The sequence below is a fragment of the Sceloporus undulatus genome, chromosome 7 (genome assembly GCF_019175285.1).
Source record: "Sceloporus undulatus isolate JIND9_A2432 ecotype Alabama chromosome 7, SceUnd_v1.1, whole genome shotgun sequence".
NCBI lineage: Eukaryota > Metazoa > Chordata > Lepidosauria > Squamata > Phrynosomatidae > Sceloporus > Sceloporus undulatus.
In genome coordinates this window covers 38,792,570-38,814,477 of record NC_056528.1, presented here as the reverse complement: position 1 = coordinate 38,814,477, position 21,908 = coordinate 38,792,570, and the positions used below count along the sequence as shown (strand labels likewise).

The window sequence follows — 21,908 nt, the reverse complement described above, 5'->3', positions numbered from 1 at the left end:
GGCGGATTGGTGCCTGGGGAAGGCAGTGATCCACCCAGGAAAGGGATGGGGTCGGCACGCACACCCTTCCCAGATTCTCCTTCCTGAGCTTTTTCCTGAGGGAGGAGGAGGCGGAGGAGGCGGAAGTGGGGAGGAGTGTGTGCACAACCAGCCTTCACCTCACAAATAATCAAAACCGCAAGTGTCAAGCCGCGAATGCGGAGGACCAAGTGTACTTAGGATTAATTAAACATAAATGAACAAAAATTATAAAAATACTAAGCCTTACCTGCCAGTGTGCTAGTATGTCGAATGCCCTGACTTGAGAGTCTGATATCCTGTAAGTAGTGAAATGACAGTGTCCATCATATATTCATCATTATGATACTGTACTGACACTGCCGGACCAATACCCCAATGAATTCGCAAAAACTTGACTTAAATTTCTTCCACTGAGGACCACGCATAGTAAGTGGATAATCTCCACTATCCTAAAAGACAGAACATGCACCATGTATGTAACATTAGAATTTCTTCCACCTCACTTTAAACACCAAGTGGGGTCATGTGAATCCTTCCCCAAGATACTTTGACTACAGGACCTAGGAGCCTTGCACAATGATGCAGATGGGTGTTGCAGTCCAGTAACATGGAGCACATCTATTATCATCACTGATTAACTATAGGATATTTCAATTTAGATGATATTTCCTTCTCAAACAGAAGACACTCTGAAAATTTAAACAATCTTCAACAGTCATATGGAGCATTGCTGTTGTTGTTGTATGCCTTCAAGCATTTTGATTTATGGCAACCATAAGGCAGACTAATCTGGAGTTTTCTGGGTCTGAAAGTGTGTTACTCGCCTTAAGTCACCCAGCGATTCATGGCTGAGCAGAGAATTGAAACCTGGTCAACCTACATTGAGAGTTGTAATTCCACGCTCAACCACAACACAACAACGGCTCTCATGATGCTTCCTACAAACATAAATACTCCTCCTTCTGCTATTACTGTCTACATAAGTAAATAAAATAATTCAATCGCTGTTGGCCTCTACAATAAAGCTAAGAGCAAACCCTCAAAGGCATAAGGTCCATGCACAAGAACTCAGAAAGCACACGCTCAAAAGCATCCCAGTCACTGCTTTTGTGTTAGCTAAAGTTTTCAATACATTTTAAAGGACAGCTATTCTTTTCTTCAAATTAGACATCAAATGCAAAACTGAATCTAACAATCCCAATATGGAGAACCCTTCTAAAAGCATAGGCTAAGATTTTAATTTATCCAAAATTAGTTGTTAACCATTTCTGGCATTTTTATTTCATGGCTATTTTACATTTATAGAAATTTATATTCTGCATCCAAAACAACTCTTCATTACAAGAGAGCTCTTCGAATTGACCCTGTTACTGTTTCCATCAACACATGACAATATCTTTAAAGGGGAGTTCTTTCCACCCAATATCACTTGTTCCAATTTAACACTCATTTACACTGCTTATGCTTCGTAACCCTCTGTACTCTTTGCATTGCTATCCTCCATCAACGATTTCCAAATCTGAAACAAGTTATCCTGAACATATGCACTTAAATCACTGATATGAGTCACAAATAAATTGTTTTTAAAAGTATGTGAGCATTTTACCTCATCAAATCTTCAGTCATTTTTCGAATTATTTCAGAATTTTGCATATGCCGAAACATCTCTGCTGTTACAACCCCTACAAGTTACAGATTTAGACATTAATAATGAAAATTCCTCAGACACATCAGTACCAAAAAACAAAAACAAAACAAAACAAAAAAAACCTTAGATGTGTGACTTTGTGTATGAAATAATTAAAATACACATAATTATATAAAGGAAGATAAAATCTGTTTTTACTGACTCTTGAAGCACATATACCAAATGTTCTTGAAACTGAGCAGGACTACTATCATGTTCTGTTACATTTGGGGGGGGGGGAGATGTGATTTAGGGGGGCATTCTATCATACAGACAGTAGATTTGCCTCATTGGCTACTCAGTCAAATGCATACACCCAAAGTTTGAACTACTGGTTCTTCTTTTACTACTACCACACTAAGGATGATGATGTTACATCAACATCAAAAAGCAAGTTTTTATACAGATGGCAGCTACCATTTATTTTTTATTTTTACCAACTTACCACATAGCTGTTTTTTAAAAAAAACACACACACACACACACACACACACACAAACAATAGCAGAATCCCAAAACACAGGCATACATTTTCAAAAATAAAATGTGTCAGAGACATGCATAACAAACTAAAGATGAGGGTGCAAGGATACAAAATTATTTCATTGTTTGAAATTTTCCCTACCAAACTTTTCCAAACCACAACCCCAATTCTTTAAGATGTTCATAGATAGCAAGTCCCAATGTGATTCATTTTTCCCTTGAATTTGCTGCTGGACCTTCCAGTTGGCAGGGAAGGGAGCAGCTTGTACCCAGCAGCTACTCATTTCTAATGCCAAACATGCATCATGTGACAGAAATTATACTTAAAGAAAACTTGAGAAACCAAAAGAGAAAAGGTGAACTGCAAAAGCAGAAGAGCCTCAACTGAGTATGAACAGAGAAGCTATTTGTGAACAAAAACTTTTTAAAACAGTGCATCTAGAACAGAGGAGGAAAAATCCAAGGCCTTGCAGCAAAATGCTGATAAAAACTATTTTCCCCCCCCCCCAAAAAAATACTGGCCAAGTTGCCCAGGTTTAACTGAAACTAGAAGTCATCATCACATGAAGACCCACAGGATCCCCTCCCAGCAAAAAACAGAAGTTCCAAAACGCACACCTTACCTTTGCAACCTGAACACTGAATAAAAAAGTTGATGAGATCAAGAAGTGCTATATCCCTATCATGTTTGTAGGATTCTATCCAGTCATCCACCACAGACTAGGAAAAAAATAAAAGTCACAATTAAAAACAAGAACAGCCTCTCCTCAAATTCTTACATACAGACATACCTCCATTTTTGCAGACCTAAAGTCTGCAGTCCCGATTATTCATGGAGGGGTGAGCCCCAATGGCTAAAATGGCACATGTGCAGCCATTCAAGTCAATGGGGCTTGAATATATGTGAGTTTCTGTTTTCACAGGGGGTCCAAAACGGATCCCCTGCAAAAACAGAGGGGCGACTCTGTGCAAAAAGAGAGAAAGGAAGTGGGGAGAGTCAGATGACATCTTTTAAGTTTTAAGACATAGTTCACGAATCAATCAAAATTAATCACAGTTTAGGATTCAGAGATTCCAAAAAGAGTGCAACGTTAGAATTACCTACCAAAATTGGAAGGGGGCACACACAATACTTAATGCAAATCATTCTTTTACTATAACACAGACTTCTATTTGAATACAATTATTGAAATTCCCAAGCCAGAATGGCAATGATTGTGGTTGAAAAAGTAACTTTTCTGACTATAGTTTGACATTCTGTCCAAATATAGCCAATATGTTTTTATTAATTTTTTGTAGCACCATATTCTGTGCTATTATTCATTCATGGCACATACATGTGGATATACGCATGTTCCTACCATTGAATAACGTGAGGAGTGACTGTGCACATTTTTTGCACGCTCGTTCTCTCTCTCTCTCTCTCTCTCTCTGTGTGTGTGTGTGTGTGTTGGGGGAAAATCCAAACCTCTGCAGATGGGAAGGGTCCTCTTGATTTCTTTTATTTAACATCAACAATACCCTTAAGGAGATAACTTAAGTGGACAGCCATTTCAGTTTTATAGATGTGTTTTTTAAATAACTCTTTTAATATCTTTCAACATCCATTTTTAAGAGCCCTAAAAGCAGACTTACCTGCATAGCACTCTTGCCCATTTTAACAACTTCAAAGAGCATCATGTTTTCCACACCATTCTGCTGATGATGCCCATTCATTCGATTTGGACCACTAGGCTTCCCTCCTCCGTTTCCAACTTTGCCCTTCTCTCCTATACCCTTTTTCCCCTTCTTACAAGTCTATATAAGAACAAAGAGCAAATATATGCATTAGCATAATATTAGACATTACGTTGTATTGAAGTGTTTTGATATACACTGGAAATGCCCAATAGATTTTGGCAATGTATTTTCACCAGCTTTCACTGGATTTTTCTAGTTCGTTTTACAGCCTTTTCATACTACCCAATTACAACACTTTGATTCCATTTTAACTGCCATGGTTTTGTGTGATGGAATCCTGTAATTTGTAGTTTCATGAGTTTTTTTAGATGTCTCTGCCTCTCCAAACTGCAAATCCTAAGGATGCAGCCATGGCAGTTAAAGTGGAAACAAACTGCTGTAATTGTATAGTCCAAAAGAACTGTCATATGGCAAAGCTTTAAAAGCACATGTATAGTTTATTAGCACATGTTAGTTCATGTTCACTGAAACAAAATTTAACCACAAAAGTCAAGACAGAAAGAATTCTGTATGTATAATGACTTTTTGACTCTCTATTTCATGGGTTCCTTCCGAAGAAAGCTGCCTCCAAGGGTCTGGGGACCCTCTGGACCACAGTCCTTTAGAAGCAAAGAGCTTCAGCTTGAGAAGAACCATCAATCCCACACCAATCACTGTTGCACTACACAAAACATCTTCAGAACCCATGTATTCACACAGCAGTATTGCAAACAAAGATAATAACACAGATTATTATTTTAATTCATTAATATATAAAATACTTCACTGCCACAAACAGTTCCTCCATATGAAGCTATTAGAATGACAGAAAACATATACCTTTCCTTTTCCTGGTTTCTGGTTTTTTCCTTCAATATCTTCGAAATCAGTATCTGAAGAAAAATGTGTTTCAGACTCCCTGAAAGCATACAAATTTGGATTTTGGTCAGAATTTCCTAATTTCAAAACTATTTTACTAAAAATATCTACACTATTGCTTTGATGTATAACGGTGCCCTCTGAAGCAAAATGAAGTCCCTGAAACATTTATATAAATATAAAAATAGAGGTAGAAGACTAGTATCAAAAAGCTAGTTTCCTACTCCCCTTTCCAACAACAAAGTTTACTATTTCACAAGACCATGAAGAGGAGTGTCTACATGAGAATGTCCGTATGCACACAATTCAATTCAAAACTTTTTACGAGTAATTCTCATTTTGAGAGGCAGCAGTAATAAATATAGAGTAGGAAAGATTTTTTTTAAAAAAATGTGCAATTAGCTCATTGATATGTAGAGCACAGAACATGTATACCAAAGCACACTGCCTAGCAACTTCTGAAATTTTTTTTTCAGAATATGCACATTTCTTCAAACTCAATGTTTAAAATTATGTAACAGTGGAGTTTATCAGACAAGGGAAATTGGAAGTATAATCCAATGGCAATCTGAACGCAATCATGGGGTTTAACGTTATTGTGTGATAACCCATTTGCACGCAATTTCGGGCAATGCGAAGTCAGTCCAAACACAATCATGTGGTTTCGCGTTATTGCATGATAGACTGCCACACGCAAATTCGGGCAATGGCATGCTATTTTCGGGCATTGTGCTAAACTAGCTACTTTAAGTGAATGCGTTCTGGCCCCACTTTCTTTTCATTCGAATCTCCTGTTTGATAAACTCCAATGAAACAAAATCCTTCAAATAGAAACTATGTGCATACTATGCTATTTGAAATCTCTTTTCAAAGAATAAGAGTATGGATAGTTAGTTATTCCACACTATTCACAATGTAGAGTGGAATCATGTAACTACCCAAATATTGCTGGACTGAAGCTACCAGCATTTTTCACCACTGGCTATGCCTGCTGAAAGCTACAGTCCAAGAACATCTATAGAGTTGCATGACTATCCTTCCAAGATGTAGAAGATTAATCCATTTCGGTTCTTAGCAATTGTAAACCCCCTACCCACATCATTTGCAGGAACTGGAAAACCAATACAATACCATACATCCTTTGATGAAGAAACTATGCCTTGCTTTCTGAATTAATTTAAACTACAGTCATCCCTTCCCTTACGGAGGGGATCCGTTCCGGACCCCCCCCCCCCCCCCGGTAAGGAAAAAAACGCAGATGCACAGCATCAGTGGCACGCGGGGCGCACGCCACGGGAGCATGCACCATTGTTTTCTTCCGGTGCGTGGTTCCCTTCCTTCCGGTCCGTATGACACGTGCACACTGTACAAACTAAAGTGGTTATGTAATACTATTTCCACTATTACTACTACCAAAAAAGAAATAAAAAATATGTTTCATAGTTTTATAATTTTGTATTTGTTACTTACTGAAGCAGAGCAAAATTGGTTGTTGCTTCTTGAGCTGCTATCATTTCTTTATCATCTTCTGGGGCACAGATTAGAAATACATTCAAAAAGTAGGTGTAGACGATAAGTGTTGCTTACTTTTCACTTTCTCCTCTTAATGTAGTAGCCCTATACCTGTTGAAACAAAACAATGGTAAACTCTACATACACAGTGTCTTGTTGTTTGGGTTGCTCTGACAAAGTATTTGTTGCAGCTTCTTTAAATAAATAGCCAAAATTCTCCCATTCTTTGAAACAGCCCTTCAAGATTAAACTAAAGGTCCATTTTATCTAGAAACCTGTTTTCAACACTAATGAACAAGATGATTCTGGGAATCTATAATAGATGGGAACAGAAATTACAACCTTCCCAACAACAACTGATATATGTAAGCTGACGAGGTCTTTATAGTAGATAAACAGAATTTTCAATTGTGCTGAACTGCTTGTCAATCAAAAGCCAGTGCTAATTAAAAAACTGATATAATGTTTTGAGAAGCAAACTTCAAGAGTTACTACGGCTGTTATATTTTCCCAAACACTCTTCAAAGGCAGACCCACAAAGAGCACACCATAGTACACTGGTACCCCGGGATACGAATGCGCCGCGTTACGAAATTTCCGGGTTACGAAAAAAATCCATTAAAAATAATTGTTCCGGGTTACGAAGGCTATTTCGGGTTACGAAAAAAATTTTGGTGCTTTTCGGCGCTTTTTCGCACCAAATCGCGGCTTTCGCTATTAGCGCCTATGGGGCTTCGGCTTGCGAATGCTTTTCGGGTTACGAATGGCTCCGCGGAACGAATTAAATTCGTAACCCGGGGGAGCCCTGTAATCCCATCTGGATGTGATCAGAATAGAAGAACAGTAGGTAGATTAACATTATGCAGAAAAGATAGCAACTAGTATGCAAGCCAGAGTTGGGCAAAGGCAGTTCTGACCTCCTGCATATGGAGAGTCCAGGAACACTACAAAACTGAGGACCTGATCCTTTAAGAGGAGGAGGGTAATTCTTATCGATCAAAGCCAAGGTTTTTTGTACACTGCTATGATCTAATTGGAATAGCGGTTTATAAATAAAACGTATTATTATTATTATTATTATTATTATTATTATTATTATTATTATTATTATTATTATGTTAGATTGTACTGACAAAAGCCCACAAATCTGTCTTCAATCTCCAAAGTGTTGTCATTATGTCAGGCATCAGCCCCAGAACTCTACTATTTTCTTAGCACTAGAAGAAAAAGAGATAACTTGCATACTAATGATATCCAACTCCCTATTTCTTAATAACCTTCTTTGAGGATTTTGTGTAGACACTGTAGACATTAAACAGTAGTAGGGACAAGATAGCACATGTATGATCATGCAAGCCAAAGGTTATGGGGCTGTGCAGAAGTCGCCTCAGCACTACCGTTAAGAGTCTACCTGTCAAATAGTCTACCTGCTATTTTAATAGCAAGTTGTCTATTTTTTATTAAAAATCAACAATTTCACATCTGAATTATTTGGGTATATTAGGTGCATAGCTGTCCCTGTTTTACCCATTTTCAATTTTACCTATTTGACCTAGTACTTGCAACCTATCAGAAAATAAAACAGTTCAGACACATTATGTATGTGCTTCATTCTGTTTTAAAGCTTTTAGTAGCATGCTAACTTTATTCAACTCCTCTCTTTTCTTTATTGACAAATCATGTTTGTTTTGCTAAGTTTGTGCAGTTTGTACTTTTCTCATTTCGAATTTTAACTCCCCTTGACTCTGTATGTTCACCATAACTGGCATGCTTGTCTTTAAATCAAACATGATACTTTTATGCCACATCAAGTTATACATAATGTACAGCACTGTATTTTCTGGCATATACCTTTTAACCCAGGAAAATCTTCTCAAAAGTCGGGGGTCATCTTATAGGCCGGGTGTTGTATTATAGGGCAGGTGCTGAAACTTCTGAGCTGGACTGGAGAATCTGCGGTCGCCGCATATGGTGAGGGGAGCTCAAAAATGGCCACGGCCACATCCCCGCCATAAGCGGTGATCGTATGAAAGCAGCTACCGCTGGGCAGGCAGAGAGAGCTGACCAATCCAAGCAGGCTTTGTATACAACAAGGTTTCCTGCTAAGGACCTGCATGTCATAAGCATTTGAATTTAAATTATCATATTGAAATCAAATCTGACATTTTTTAATTTGTATTTGGTGTGCGTTGGAAGAGGGGTAGTCTTATATGGTGAGTACATCCCAAACTCTATATTTTAACTGGAAAAGTTGGGGGTCATCTTATACGCCCAGTCGTCTTATACGCTGGAAAATATGGTACTTTGTTTTCCTATAGTGACTTTCAATCTGTAAAAGAAGCTAAAATCACATTTTCCAAATTTTCCCAAAGATTTCAATTTTTTTCCCCAGGATTACAATGTTATCTTTTAAAACATTTAGGAATTTTGTTCTTCCTGCTATTCATGTAGCTACCCATATGTCCACAACCTGCAGAGTTTGTAGAGATCATCTGAGATATAACAATACATAATTGTCAACTACTTACGTTAATCAGATTCCCTTTTCTGAATTCTCCCCACTGTCTTTTTGCTCAGTTATCCTATGTTTTTCATTTTAAGTTGTAATGTTTTGTACTGACTACTTATTCTTACAATTTTACTATAAAGAGCTAGGGAAAATAATGCAACTTTCTATATGTAATAAGCAGATTGCTTTCTATAGTACAGAAAAGAAGCCTAAGGAAAAAGACACATACGCTGCTACCAAAAAATACTTCAGACATTTAACTAGTCACTTCAAGTACGTATGTGTGAATCTATTGTCAAGTTATACATTAATAACTACATTCTCACTGATTCAACAGTTAACATCTAGGGATAAACTATTCAGTTTAAAACAATCAAAAAATATTCTCCAATGACTGAACACATAAAGCAAATTGAAAAAGCGTAAATTAACAGTGCTGACAAGACTATGATTTTAATCTCCAACATCTGTGTAGAACAATACCATGATGGTTATTGGTTAATCACCATATTGTCTTTAAAACAGAATAAACCCTCAAGCACCATGCATGAGGCTGCAACTCCTAAACAAACTCCCAAACTAAAGATCACAAACAAAAGTTTGAGGCTTGCCTAAGTTTCAAACTAAATCATGAAACCATACAGTGCTGAAAATGACTGTAAAAAAAACCACACTGTAAAAATTGTAAACCAGAGGGGAAATCCTGGCAGGGAAATCTATAGAAATTTATTGCTCGGTCCAAAGACCATTGCAAACCATTGCTTCTCCTGGCAGGGAGAAGCAGCTAAAATTCAGATTGCCACTAAGTGATGCTAAAACATAATCAGCTTAGTTTTTTTAAAAAGAAAATGTATCATGCTGAAAGATCACTTGGTGGAGCTCTAGCCCAAAGCTAAAGAAGACAGGTCACTAAGACATAGCTATTTCTTGACAGGAAGTTTAAATATAATTGCAAACAGAAAACAGTATCTGAATTCTGAAATCCTAAAGACAAATTACTGAAAAGTAGAAATGTAGCGTTTTAATTAGGCTGGGCTTAGCACATCCATGCCCAGTGCAATAAGTGAGTGTTAGAGAACAGAGGAGGGGAACTACTAGTGCTTTCACAAAATGGGATAACCGCAATTTGTTTAATAATGAAGCTCAGCCATTAGTATTGTTGTTAACTGCTATCAAGTTCACTCCTTTCACTTATGGAGACCCCATGAATTTGAGACCTACAAGTCACCCTATCCTCAACAGCCCTGCTCAGATCTTGCACTCAGGGTCCTGGCTTCTCTGAGTCTATCCATCTGGAATGTGGTCTTCCTCTTTTCCTACTGCCTTCTACCTTATCAAGTATCACCGTCTCTTCTAGTGAATTATGTCTTTTCATGGTATGTCCCAAGTACAACAGTCTCAGTTTAGTCAATGTGGATTCTCGGGAGAGTTCACCTTCATTTGCTCTAGGACCTATTCATCTGTCTTTTTAGCAGCCCACCGTACCTGTAGAATTCTTTCCTAACATCACATTTCAAAGAAGTCAGCTTTCTTCATTGTCCAACCTTCACAACCATACTTAGAAACTGGAAATATGGTAACACAGGTAATCCTAACTTCAGTATTCAATGATATATCTTTATACTTCAGGATCATGTCTAATCCTTCATAGTTGCCCTTCCAAGTTCTCGTCTTCCTCTGATTTCTGGAATGGCGTCTCCATTCTGATTAGTGACTGAACCAAGCCATGGAAAATCCTGAACTATTTCAATGTCCCCATCATCTACTTTAAAGTTATGTAAATCATCTGTGGTCATTATTTTTGTTTTCTTAATGTTCAACTGTAAACCTGGTCTTCGCACTTTCTTTCTTGATTTTCTTCAGTAAATGTTCCTAGTCTTTGCTATATTCTCTTAGTAGTATGGTGTCATCTGCATATCTTAAATTGTTGACATTTATTCCTTCTCCTTCCTCTCTTAATCTAATCCCTCCTGACTCCTTTGCCAACTGGAAGCCACAAAGACATTGCTATAACCTATAAAGCACCAACTGATTCCCCCCCCCCCCCAAATTCTTTGGTGTGCTATATTAGTTAACTCTGAGGGAAAGCAGACTGGGAAAGTAGAGCCAGTACAGTGATAGAAGTGTTGGATTAAGATTCTGGGATACCAGGCTTCAAAAAAAACCCCACACAAACAAACAAACCAAAACCCTCAGCCATAGAGGACCCTCTGGGTGACCTTGGGAGGGTCTCTCTCAGCCTTAGAGGAAGACAATGGCAAACTTCCTTTCACTAAATCTTGCCAAGAAAAATCAGAGTTGTATTGTAGACACATCAGACAACAAGATTAGATTGTTACAGAAGCATTTCAACCCATACACACAATATGATTGTAGTATATTGTTACATTTCTGAAAGAAAATTAGAGCCTATACAGAACGGCACTTTGTGCCAGCCTGTGGGTGGAGTTAAGGTGCAGCATCCGCACGCTGGACTCCCAAACCCCACCCCTAGGGCACCATTTTAGCACATGTCAGTCTACAAAGCGTGCGCCATCATGACATCCCTCCGGTGCTGCATCCACTTGATGCATCATCAAAGGGGCATCATAAAGCCATGCCACTGCAGCTATGGCACCCCTTGGAGGGCGCAAAAAGGAGCTACTTTTTGCAGCTCCTTTTTTGCGCTCTCCAGAGACCAGATCAGGGCCGCAAGGTGAGGTTGCCACGGCCCCGATACAGACAGTAATGGTGTAACTGCATGCCACCCATCTGTACAGCCCCTTACTTACCCATCTTCAGAGAGAAAGTTCAGAGTTAAATATACTGACATCCACCAAAATGTAACATCTACTGAACACAACAAAATCATTATCATTGAGAGGAGCAAGGTAACAAAGAAGAGCCACTAAATTAGTAATTCCCCAAAATACATATTTATCAACAAAGGCAATAAAATATTTTAAAGAAAGCACAGCAGTTTCTCTCCAAATTTTCTGTTGATAGCACATGATTGGTCTCCCTCTCACACATACATCCATAGCTCAGACTGGTACTTTTTAAGGCACCAGTCACTTTGTTCATAACTCTGATCACCCAACATATCATTATTTATTACTGCTAGTGCAGTCCAGAAAGGAATTACTGTACTTATTGGTTAGTGTTAGTTACTGGTTGGTAACAAGTTACCGTTATTGTTAATATTGTGTTGTTGAACAATGCAGAGAAATGTTCTCTGGCTTCAAACAAGTGGTCATTTCAGATATTACACCCTTGGAAATTATGAAGGGAAATGCCTAGATGACCCTCACGACACTTTTGAAAGCTATGATTCTCCTCCCACAGTTATTCAGACTGTCATCATACATATCCAGTAATGAGTGAAATATAGGAAGCCTATTCTTGATCCACTGAAAAGAAGTGAAACATAGCAATGATTGTTACTGACAAACTCATTACTATGAAAACTAATCAGTTGTAAACGTAAGTCATTATAGTGAGTTAGTCCCTATATCATATGATTGATGTACAGCGCTGTGTAAACTTACAGCGCTTTATAAATAAAGGTTAATAATAATAATAATAATAATAATCAAGGAGCAATGTGGACCGGTTATCTAGGACAAATGACAACCTTTATATCACTTCACACATAATGTTATACGTTTAGCTAGGAGTCATCACAAGTTGGAGAGCCAGTGTGGTGTAGTGCTTTGAGTGTTGGACTAGGACATTGGGAGACCAGAATCTGAGTCCTCACTCAGCCATGGAAACCCACTGGGTGTCCTTAGGCAAGTCACACTCTCTCAGTCTCAGATGACGACACAGGAAAATCCCCTCTGAGCAAATTCTGCCAAGAAAACCCTGTGATAAGTTTAATTTAGGATTGTCATAAGTCAGAAATGACTTGAAGGCACACAATATGACAGATTAAGTAGTTTGGCATTGCCATCCTCTGAAGCTGAGAGACTGTGACTTGTCTAAGACCATCCAATGGGTTTACATGGCTACGGCAGGATTGAAGCGGTAGTCTTCAGAGTCGTATGTAATCCAATGCTGAAACAACTACACCACACTGACTACCGTTCTGTCACTCCTCTACCAAGCTAGTGTTTGAGGCTGATTTTGCACTCTTAGTTAGCTATGGAGGTGACAACCAAGGTCTGTGTATACTGGGAAGCTTTTACTTTTTTAGCAGCATGTGCTGAGCCTACTATAGCTCCTGCCTACAACAGGCATAATAAACAGCAGCTGCCACCAAAATTCTTTGCTGAGCAGGTGTGAACAGCAAAACACAGAGAAAGGGGGAGAGTGGATAAACCTGCACTATCAGCTCCCTCCAGCATGTTAAAAAGCATATATCTGCTGCCAAAATGGAAATAAGAAAAGTAGAGACTCATGAACAAAGCTGGGTGGGGGGGATTCCTGGATGTATTTTGGTTGAAATTTTCAAATATTTCTGTTTACTCATGTAAGGTTTACCTGAGTTGGAAGTTTCACATGTGCATACTGACAGTTTTGAAGATAAATGTTTATTTAAATGTGTACAACTGCTCTTTTTTATGTGGTGCAGGAATTTATCCCTATTCTTTACATGTTATTTCTTCTTCTGGCACCAAAGTTTCTGTTAAAGAAATAATAATATGAAACACATCTATTTTCTTCACTGAGGTTTGTGTGTGTGCAAGTGCCTTCAAGTTGCTTATCGACTTACAATGACCCCATGGATTTCATAGGGTTTTCTTAGGCAAGGAATACTCAGATATGGTTTTGCCAGTTCCTTCCTCTGAAATATAGTCCACAGCACCTGATATACCTGGGCTAAAATTATAGCTAAATGTGAGCTATATTTTGAGAGCTAAAGCAAGCAATTCTAAGATTTAAGGTTGGAATCTCTTTGGTCTCAATTAGAGTAAGACCCATTAAATGAATTGTTGAATGTTGAGTGAACACATGGGTAAATCCAATTAATTTTGTGGGTCTATTCAAAAGTAACAATAAGATTTAGTCCACTGCATGTTTTCCCTACATAAAACATGCATGCCTTTGTATAGTTTTATAGAATTTGAAAATACAAATAATGGGCAATGGCTTCACAGTTTGTATGTGATGGAAGCAACCTGGTTTGCACAGCAAATACAGAGGTACCCCGGGTTACGAAATTAATTCGTTCCGCCGCCGCTTTCGTAACCCGAAATATTTCGCAAGCCGAAAAACCCATAGGCGCTAATGGGGAAAAGCCGCGATTTCGTGTGAAATAGCGCCGAAAAGCACCAAAATTTTCTTCGTAACCCGAAATAACCTTCGTAACCCGGAACAGTTATTTCCTATGGGATTTTTTCGTATCCCGGAAATTTCGTAACGTGGGTATTTCGTATCCCGGGGTACCACTGTATACCGAAGATCACAATAATATACATATTTTTTCTTACTGCTTACAATCCTAACCAATCTATGCTGGGACACAATTAAAATGAGCACAATGGATCAATCCAGACTTCCACATGTGTCAGCAAGGTTATTTACTCTTTCAAATGTGTATGTATTCAGGTAATGTGTGTACAGTCTGTCCTGATGTTCTATACATGAACTTGAAATTGTACACTATATTAATTGCACTATTACTTCTTTCTATGTCCCTCCTACTAATTCCAACACCACTGCCTTGCACAGCAACATTTCTATGCAACATGTATGGTTCTTCTTTAGGTTTTTATCATCACCTCTGACGATTACATTTCCCCACCAACCAAGATTCATGGATTCCCTTCATAACCAAAGAACATTGCTTTCTTTGCAATGCATGGGATGGGAAATCCATAGGGTAGGCATGGGAAATCTTCTTCAACCTAAAAGGCAAGCACAATGGGTGTTGCGAGCCAGCAGCTGGCAGGGCCACATGCCCAAAGTAGGAGAAGCATACATATGTTCACACTCACCAATTTTTGAAGTGAGACCAGTATTCTATTTAAGCTTGTTAAAAGCCTGTTAGTAGCAAGAGAGAGGCAAACATCTGAACGATCATCAACAATGGGGAACTAGCTTAGCGCCTTTCCATTTCCCAATACTGCAACAATGAATGGGGGCTCTTTTAAAAATCAAACTGGATTGTGTTGAGAAGGGAAAGAGGATAGAACATCTATTATCTGGGGATTAGGGAGAGGGCTTCGTGAGAGAGGCCAGCTTGGATGAAGCCCATCTATAAGCCAGTGCTTTCCATAGGAGCTATGGGACAGCACTGTAACCTGGGAAGTGTAATTTCTGAAAGATGTCCAACTCATATTCTCTCAACCTCAGAGGAAGGCAATGGCAAACTCACTCTGAAATCTTGCCAAGAAAGCCTCGTGATAGCTTCTCGTTTTGGTCACTATAAGTCAGAAACTACTTGAAGCCACAGAGCAGGACCAATGGTTAGGGATGAGGACCATAGTTCAAAATACCTGCCAGGGACCAGGTTGGTAGCCCTCCTCTGCAGCCAGAATTCAATGACTGCGTTATTATTTATGAATATTTATAAATCAAATTTATAGATCAAAAGGTTTTCTGTTTTGAAGATTCATCAGCTTGTGGCCAACAACTAACTGTTCGCTTAAGTTTAACAAAGCAAACAGATTGTAGTCTTTTACAAATGGTTGTCTTACATCCAGTCTCTTAACACTAATGGTGCTTTAAAGGAATTTGAAATTTATCGAATTGGCAAATACCATTCTTAGGAAAAGTTAGTTTCAAGAGCTCTTAACAGACTATTCTGATTGTTAAGAACCACACTGCTATAAACATTATATAATGCATCAATCCACCATTCTGCTTCCAGCAGTAGTCAATCAAATGTTTCCAAAAAACTGAAACTACACAAAGCTCAGTGGTTCTAGACATCCTGTGTTCCTGGCACCTTACAGTTAGAAGCATACCAGCTGCGAAGGAGACTCCATTTATCCAATGAAGGCTGAAAATTCACACACTGAGTGTCTTCCACAGTGAACTTCCATTTTTCTGTCCCCTCAAGGGAAATATAAAAAGGCTGGTAAGTCAAGTTTCCTTCTTCTAAAGCCACACTGAATCTTCCACAGCAGCACTTGTTCTTCTCTCTACTGCTACTACTACTACTATAATTCCTTAAGGCGGAATTTAGGATGATTTGCCTGTTAATTTCCTGATTACTCACTGCTGATCTTTTTAAAATCAATGTTATGCTGACTATTTTCTCATAATATCACTAATTTTGGTAAAGAACTGGTTATTTTCCTTCACAGGCAATTCCACATATTAATTTAAAGGGGGAAAACCTCTTAGGTTAATGACACTGTTGTGGTTTGCCTTTTCCCCCAGTTATGGTAGCTGTTTTCTAATTTTTAGGTCCCAAAAGCTGCAAAGTATACTATTGTACCTAGAATGCTGTTAGCTGCTCCCTCCCCTGAACAACAAAGTATTTGATGATGATAATGATGTTAGCAAAGGCTATAGTGTATCAACTTCTGCTCCTACAAAATTAAAACTTAAATGTAATGTAATGTTTAATGTAAGCTATTAATATAAAAGTGTGATTGAAAAATCTGTATTTAATTTTGAAGACGTTGGAAGCCCTCGCCACAGTACTGAAGGCCACAAACAATATGCAAAGAGTCTAAATAATAAATACAGTCAGACGTCCATATCCACACATTTTTTTATATTCAGAGATTCGACCATCTACATTTTGAAAATATTCCAACAAAACATAAATTCCAAAAACCAAACCTTGATTTTGCCATTTTATATAAGGGACACCATTTGACTACCCCACTGTACATGATGGGACTTGAGCATCCATAGGTTTTGATGTCCACAGGAGTTCCTGGTACCAAAGTGCAGCAGATACCCTCACAATTTAAAGATGCTGGAGTACCTCCAAAACCCAGCACAGTATCAGAAAAAAGAGGCTAGTACAGTGGTGCCCCGGGATACGAAATGATCGCGTTACGAAATTTCCGGGGTACGAAAAAGTTAGATTGGAAAAAACTGTTCCGGGTTACGATATTTTTTTCGGGTTACGAAATTTATTTCGGCGCGAAATTCAAACGCAAAGCGCGGCTAGCGGCTTTCCAGCGCTAACGGAAAGCCTTTTCGGGTTGCGAAATGTATCGGGTTACGAACGGAACGGCGGAACAAATTAATTTCATAACCCGAGGGAGCACTGTAATAGTAATCCAGTACTAACGTCCATTCATCCTGCCTAAAGATGAACAAGGTTTTCAGGACAGTTTCTCCTTCCATCCCATTATGGCTCAAGGGTGACAGATAACACATTCCCTCTTTCTAGATTCTCCTTTCAGCCTCTCTAGAAATATTTCCCTTAGTCTTTGCCCTCTGAATTCCTCTGAGCTGCTGAGGTGACTAAGTGACTTTGGTCCATTCACACTCTCTACTTTACATGATTGCTATGGTAATAAAAAACAGAGGGAAGGGATATGTATGACCATGAACACGCAAATGTAAACTTGAAAGGCACATAATTAAGCATTACTCTATTAGCTGAACACTAGTTAATTATTATATAATAACTTATTACTGAATATAATTTCAAACAAAATATAGATGGTTTATGAATTTCTCCCAAGTTTCTTGTAGTTTACTTCTACAAAGTTCATCATGATATAAGACATCTCAAGAGACTTAATTTGGAATCCAACTCCCCAAATATTATTTCTAGGAAGTAACCAAACTACTTTTGGATAAAGTTACCAAAATTGGTTAACAGTTTGGTTTATCATTTGCATGTTCTCATGGTCTCTTACTTCCAAAAACTTTCTGCCCCCAAAACACAATCAACCCAACCCAGCTGAGTCACTGAGACAGAAACAAGCATCCATAACTGTAGCTCTAGATTTATAGAGGAACTGTACACAGATATTTCCCTCTCTAACCTATGAAGTATAAAAGTTCATGCAGCAGCTGTGGAGAAAGAAAGCGGGGTATTTCATTGTATATCCCTGCACATCTTCTAAATTCTTTATCTGTAAAATTTTAGCTATTTTGAAAGTGATTTGCACACCCAGCCCTAGCTACTCCATGCACTCTCCTCGGTTGGTTCAGCATGTGCATCTTCTGCCTCCTAACGCCTGAAATTCTAATGCAGCAGGAAGCCATCTGTTCGAACTCACATTTTTTCAGCAGCAAAGATCATAAATTTGCTTACTGCCCATTAGCTAAAAGTAGGGGGAGGGGAAGCTGTGTAAATTGGTTGCAACAAACTGACTATAGAAATCATGACAATAACAAGTCACAGTTGAATCTTTTTCTTCAAGCTGAGCCATCTCTGCTGTCAGGATATGCATATTTAAGAAAAACCTGAGAGCAACAAGTATGGATTTTCAGATGCCAGAGGCAGGTCCTGCTTGACGTTTCTAAACCTTAACTAGCTTAAATAATAGCCACAACTGGATAGACAAATCTTATACTGCCACTCAAATGAAGTCTAATGTAGGACAACCACCAGAAAATACATGTACGTGACTTTCAAAATAATGAAAAAATAGCAACCGTTAAGTTAAGAAATCTTGGTGGGCTCAGTGTGCATAATCCCAACTGTCTGATGTTCTGACAGCATTATCACAGATCAGCTTTCTACATGTACAATGGGCCCTTGGTAACCTCTGGGGTTTGGTTCCAGGAGCCTTGTGGATACAAAATCCATGGATTCTCTGGTCCCATTATATACAATGGGATAGTTAAATGATGCCCCTTATATCAAATGGCAAAAACAAGATTTGCTTTTTTTCCTTTTTAATGTTTTTAATCATTAATGGTTATAGCTGTGGACAGAGAATCCATGAATAAGGAGGGCTGAACATGATGGTGGTGATGATGATGATGATGAACAGAAGTGGAATTGAGAGGTAAATGCAAGTAAAGAGCAACATTATCTTTCACAATGTAGGGACAGCAACAAACAGTGAAAAGGAGAAATAAAGTACACAGGAATACAAAATAGTGGGCCTTTGGTATCCAGGATCCTTTGTGGATACCAAAATCCATGGATGCTCAGGTCTCGTTATATATAATGATATGTAAAATGTCCTCTATATAAAATGGCAACATAAAGCTTTGAAGTTTTTTTTTTAATGTGAATGTTCAAGCTGTGAATGCAAAATCTGTGGATAGAGGGTCAACAGAATAACATTAATCATCACTGAAGTCAAGATAGATCTTGGAAGTACATTTCTAAGGAGGGAGCTTTTTACTCCAGACCTCAAGTAGCACTACTTGTGAAAAAGTGCCCATATTTCTGGATTGCAGACTAGGAGGATTCAAAATCTGATTCATTAATATCACTCAGAATCAAACATGCAGTGGGTCTTGAATTTAGGAAGTCCTGGAAGACATTCATCCTGAATGTCATTTATGAAGACATTTAGGAAATGAAGCTTTTATGAAATGAAAGATGTGTGAGATGGCCTTCTAAGCCTATATAAGAACTTCAATACTCTAAAGCAGCAATCCCCTCTTTAAAGGATTTTGGATTTCAGCTCCCAGAATCCCAGACAATTTGCCAACATGGCTGGGACTTCTGGGAGCTGAAGTCCAAAATCTATTAAAGGGCACAGTTTGGGAACCACTGCTCTAAAGGCACTAGATTCCATATAATTTTGGAAGCTAAGCAGGATCAGCCCTGGCTAGTACTTGCATGGGAAACCACCAATGAATACCAAACTGTGAAGATTATCGCATGAGCCTTGTTCTCACCACGACTGTGTTAACGAAAGGTACCTGATACATACCAATTTGAGAGCAGTGTTTATCACACATGTCTTCAATCACGAGACTGAGGCTGTTGCTGCCATAGAGAGTCCTGCACTCTATTTCTTAGACTGCTCAGGACTAGTGGAGAGGGAGAGTGGAAAGAGACTGAGACCACTGCCCGCCCAATCCTGGAACTGTAGCTGTAAATGTATGACATGGGAGGGCTCATACTACAGCAGTACGATTGGCAGCTACTGACTCTCTTTATCTGACAATGAAAAGGTGCACAACAAGCACAAGTAGACTACATACCAACTGACAGGGTTCTGCCATAGATGCTACTACCCTGCTTCTACTCCACTTTCCAAGCCTCATGCCATAATCTCTTATATTTCAGAGGAAAGAACTGGCAAAACCACCTCTGAGTATTCCTTGCCTAAGAAAACCCTACAAAATGTATGAGGTTGCCATAAGCTGACAGGTGACACCCATAGTTGACCTGATAAAGGAGATCCTAAGCAGTTGCCTTTGTCACTCTCCAGAACACCTGTTCTCATTTGGCTGTCCCTGAATGTGATGTGAATCTCATGGGGACACTCAAATTGGGTTTACAACAGAGACCCTCAGGGTACTCTGTGTCAAGTTACAGCCAAACCACAATAAGATACTCTGTTGGAAGTGGGCACTTTTATATTGCTCACCAAAACTGATGTTTTGGCAGTAGACTGCAACACTGAGTTTTGTAAAGTCGAAGGCTTTCATGGCTGGCATCCATAGTTTTTTGTGTGTTTTTCGGGCTATGTGGCCATGTTCTAGCAGAGTTTCTTTCTGATGTTTCGCCAGCATCTGTGGCTGGCATCTTCAGAGAATGCTTTGCCTGGAAAAAAATTGGGTGTATATATACTGTGTGAGCCTGGGAATGCAGGAGTGATTTGCAGGTGTATTGTTCTGTGTTGATGGCTGGCCTCAGCCTGGGAGGCTAATGCAAAAGAGGATTAATGTCTGCTAATTGGTGATCATTATCTGCTGGGAAAGCCCCTGAAGACCTGGCTGTATTCCTCAACCATCTGAACAACATCCACCTCAAAATCCAATTCACTATGGAAAAAGAAAAGGAAGGAACACTGCCATTTTTTGATGTCCTTGTCATCCGTAAACCGAACCTATGTTTGGGTCACACAGTATACCGAAAACCCACACATACAGACAGATACCTGCACAAGAACTCCAACCATCACCCAGGACAAAAAAGACGCACAATCAAAACACTGGTAGACCAAGCAAAACGCAACTGTGAACCCCAGTTCTTGGAAGATGAACTGAAGCACTTGGACCGGGTTCTACAGGCCAAAGGTTATTCCAGCTCAGACATCAGAAGGGATGCCAGGCCCAGGAAAACCCAGAGAAGTGAAGACAAGCAGCCACCCAAAGGGAAGGTATTTTTACCATACATCAAAGGAGTCACAGACAGAATAGGCAAAGTGGTGAGGAAGCATAACCTGCAAATGGTTTAGAAACCGACGAAGAAAATCCAACAAATGCTTCACTCAGCCAAGGACCAGGGAGACCCTCTCACAGCCGCAGGAGTTTACCGCATACCATGCAGCTGCTGAAAAGTCTACATAGGGACCACCAAACACAGTGTGCAAACAAGAATCGAGGAACTCGAGAGACACTGCAGACTGGGCCAGCCAGAAAAATCAGTAGTAGCAGAACATGCCACAAACCATCCTGGGCATAAAATACTGTTTGGAAACACTGAAATTCTGGACGATGCCAACCACTACCATGTCAGGATGCACAGGGAAGCCACTGAAATCCACAAACATCTGGATAATTTCAACCGGAAAGAAGAAACCCTTAAAGTGAACAAAATTTGTACCAGTCCTGAGGAACAGAAAATTAAGGTCTCAGCAAATGCAAATGGGAAACCATTCAGAGTCAGGGGCTTTCCCAGCAGATAATGATCACCAATTAGCAGACATTAATCCTCTTTTGCATTAGCCTCCCAGGCTGAGGCCAGCCATCAACACAGAACAAGACACATGCAAATCACTCCTACATTCCCAGGCACACTCAGTATATATACACCCATTTTTTTCAGGCAAAGCATTCTCTGAAGATGCCAGCCACAGATGCTGGCGAAATGTCAGAAAGAAACTCTGCTAGAACATGGCCACATAGTTCAAAAAACCCACAAAACACTGAGTTTTGTTAGCATGTTTTCATAGGCCACATATAGTTGTGGCTACACTTTGCATACTGGACTTACATCTACCAGCTCCTGAAAAATCAAACCATTGCTCCAGCTAGCTCATTATTGTGTATACTCACTGACAACACCTCCATAGTTTCAGCCTGGAACATATTCCTGAGCCTGTAAAAAATAATGTTTTCTGC

At 39.2% G+C, this 21,908-nt stretch overlaps 1 protein-coding gene across 1 annotated transcript in view; it reads right to left on the bottom strand.

Annotated features, from left to right (window-relative positions):
- STAG2 (stromal antigen 2) overlaps window positions 1-21,908 on the bottom strand; it is a 69,479-nt gene that overhangs the window by 32,368 nt on the left and 15,203 nt on the right. The window contains 10 exon segments of the mRNA XM_042478387.1: window positions 269-289; window positions 292-315; window positions 318-359; window positions 362-470; window positions 1,628-1,638; window positions 1,641-1,703; window positions 2,815-2,911; window positions 3,827-3,988; window positions 4,751-4,829; window positions 6,260-6,412. Of these exon segments, the coding sequence (XP_042334321.1) occupies window positions 269-289; window positions 292-315; window positions 318-359; window positions 362-470; window positions 1,628-1,638; window positions 1,641-1,703; window positions 2,815-2,911; window positions 3,827-3,988; window positions 4,751-4,829; window positions 6,260-6,303 (652 nt within the window). The 5' untranslated portion in view covers window positions 6,304-6,412.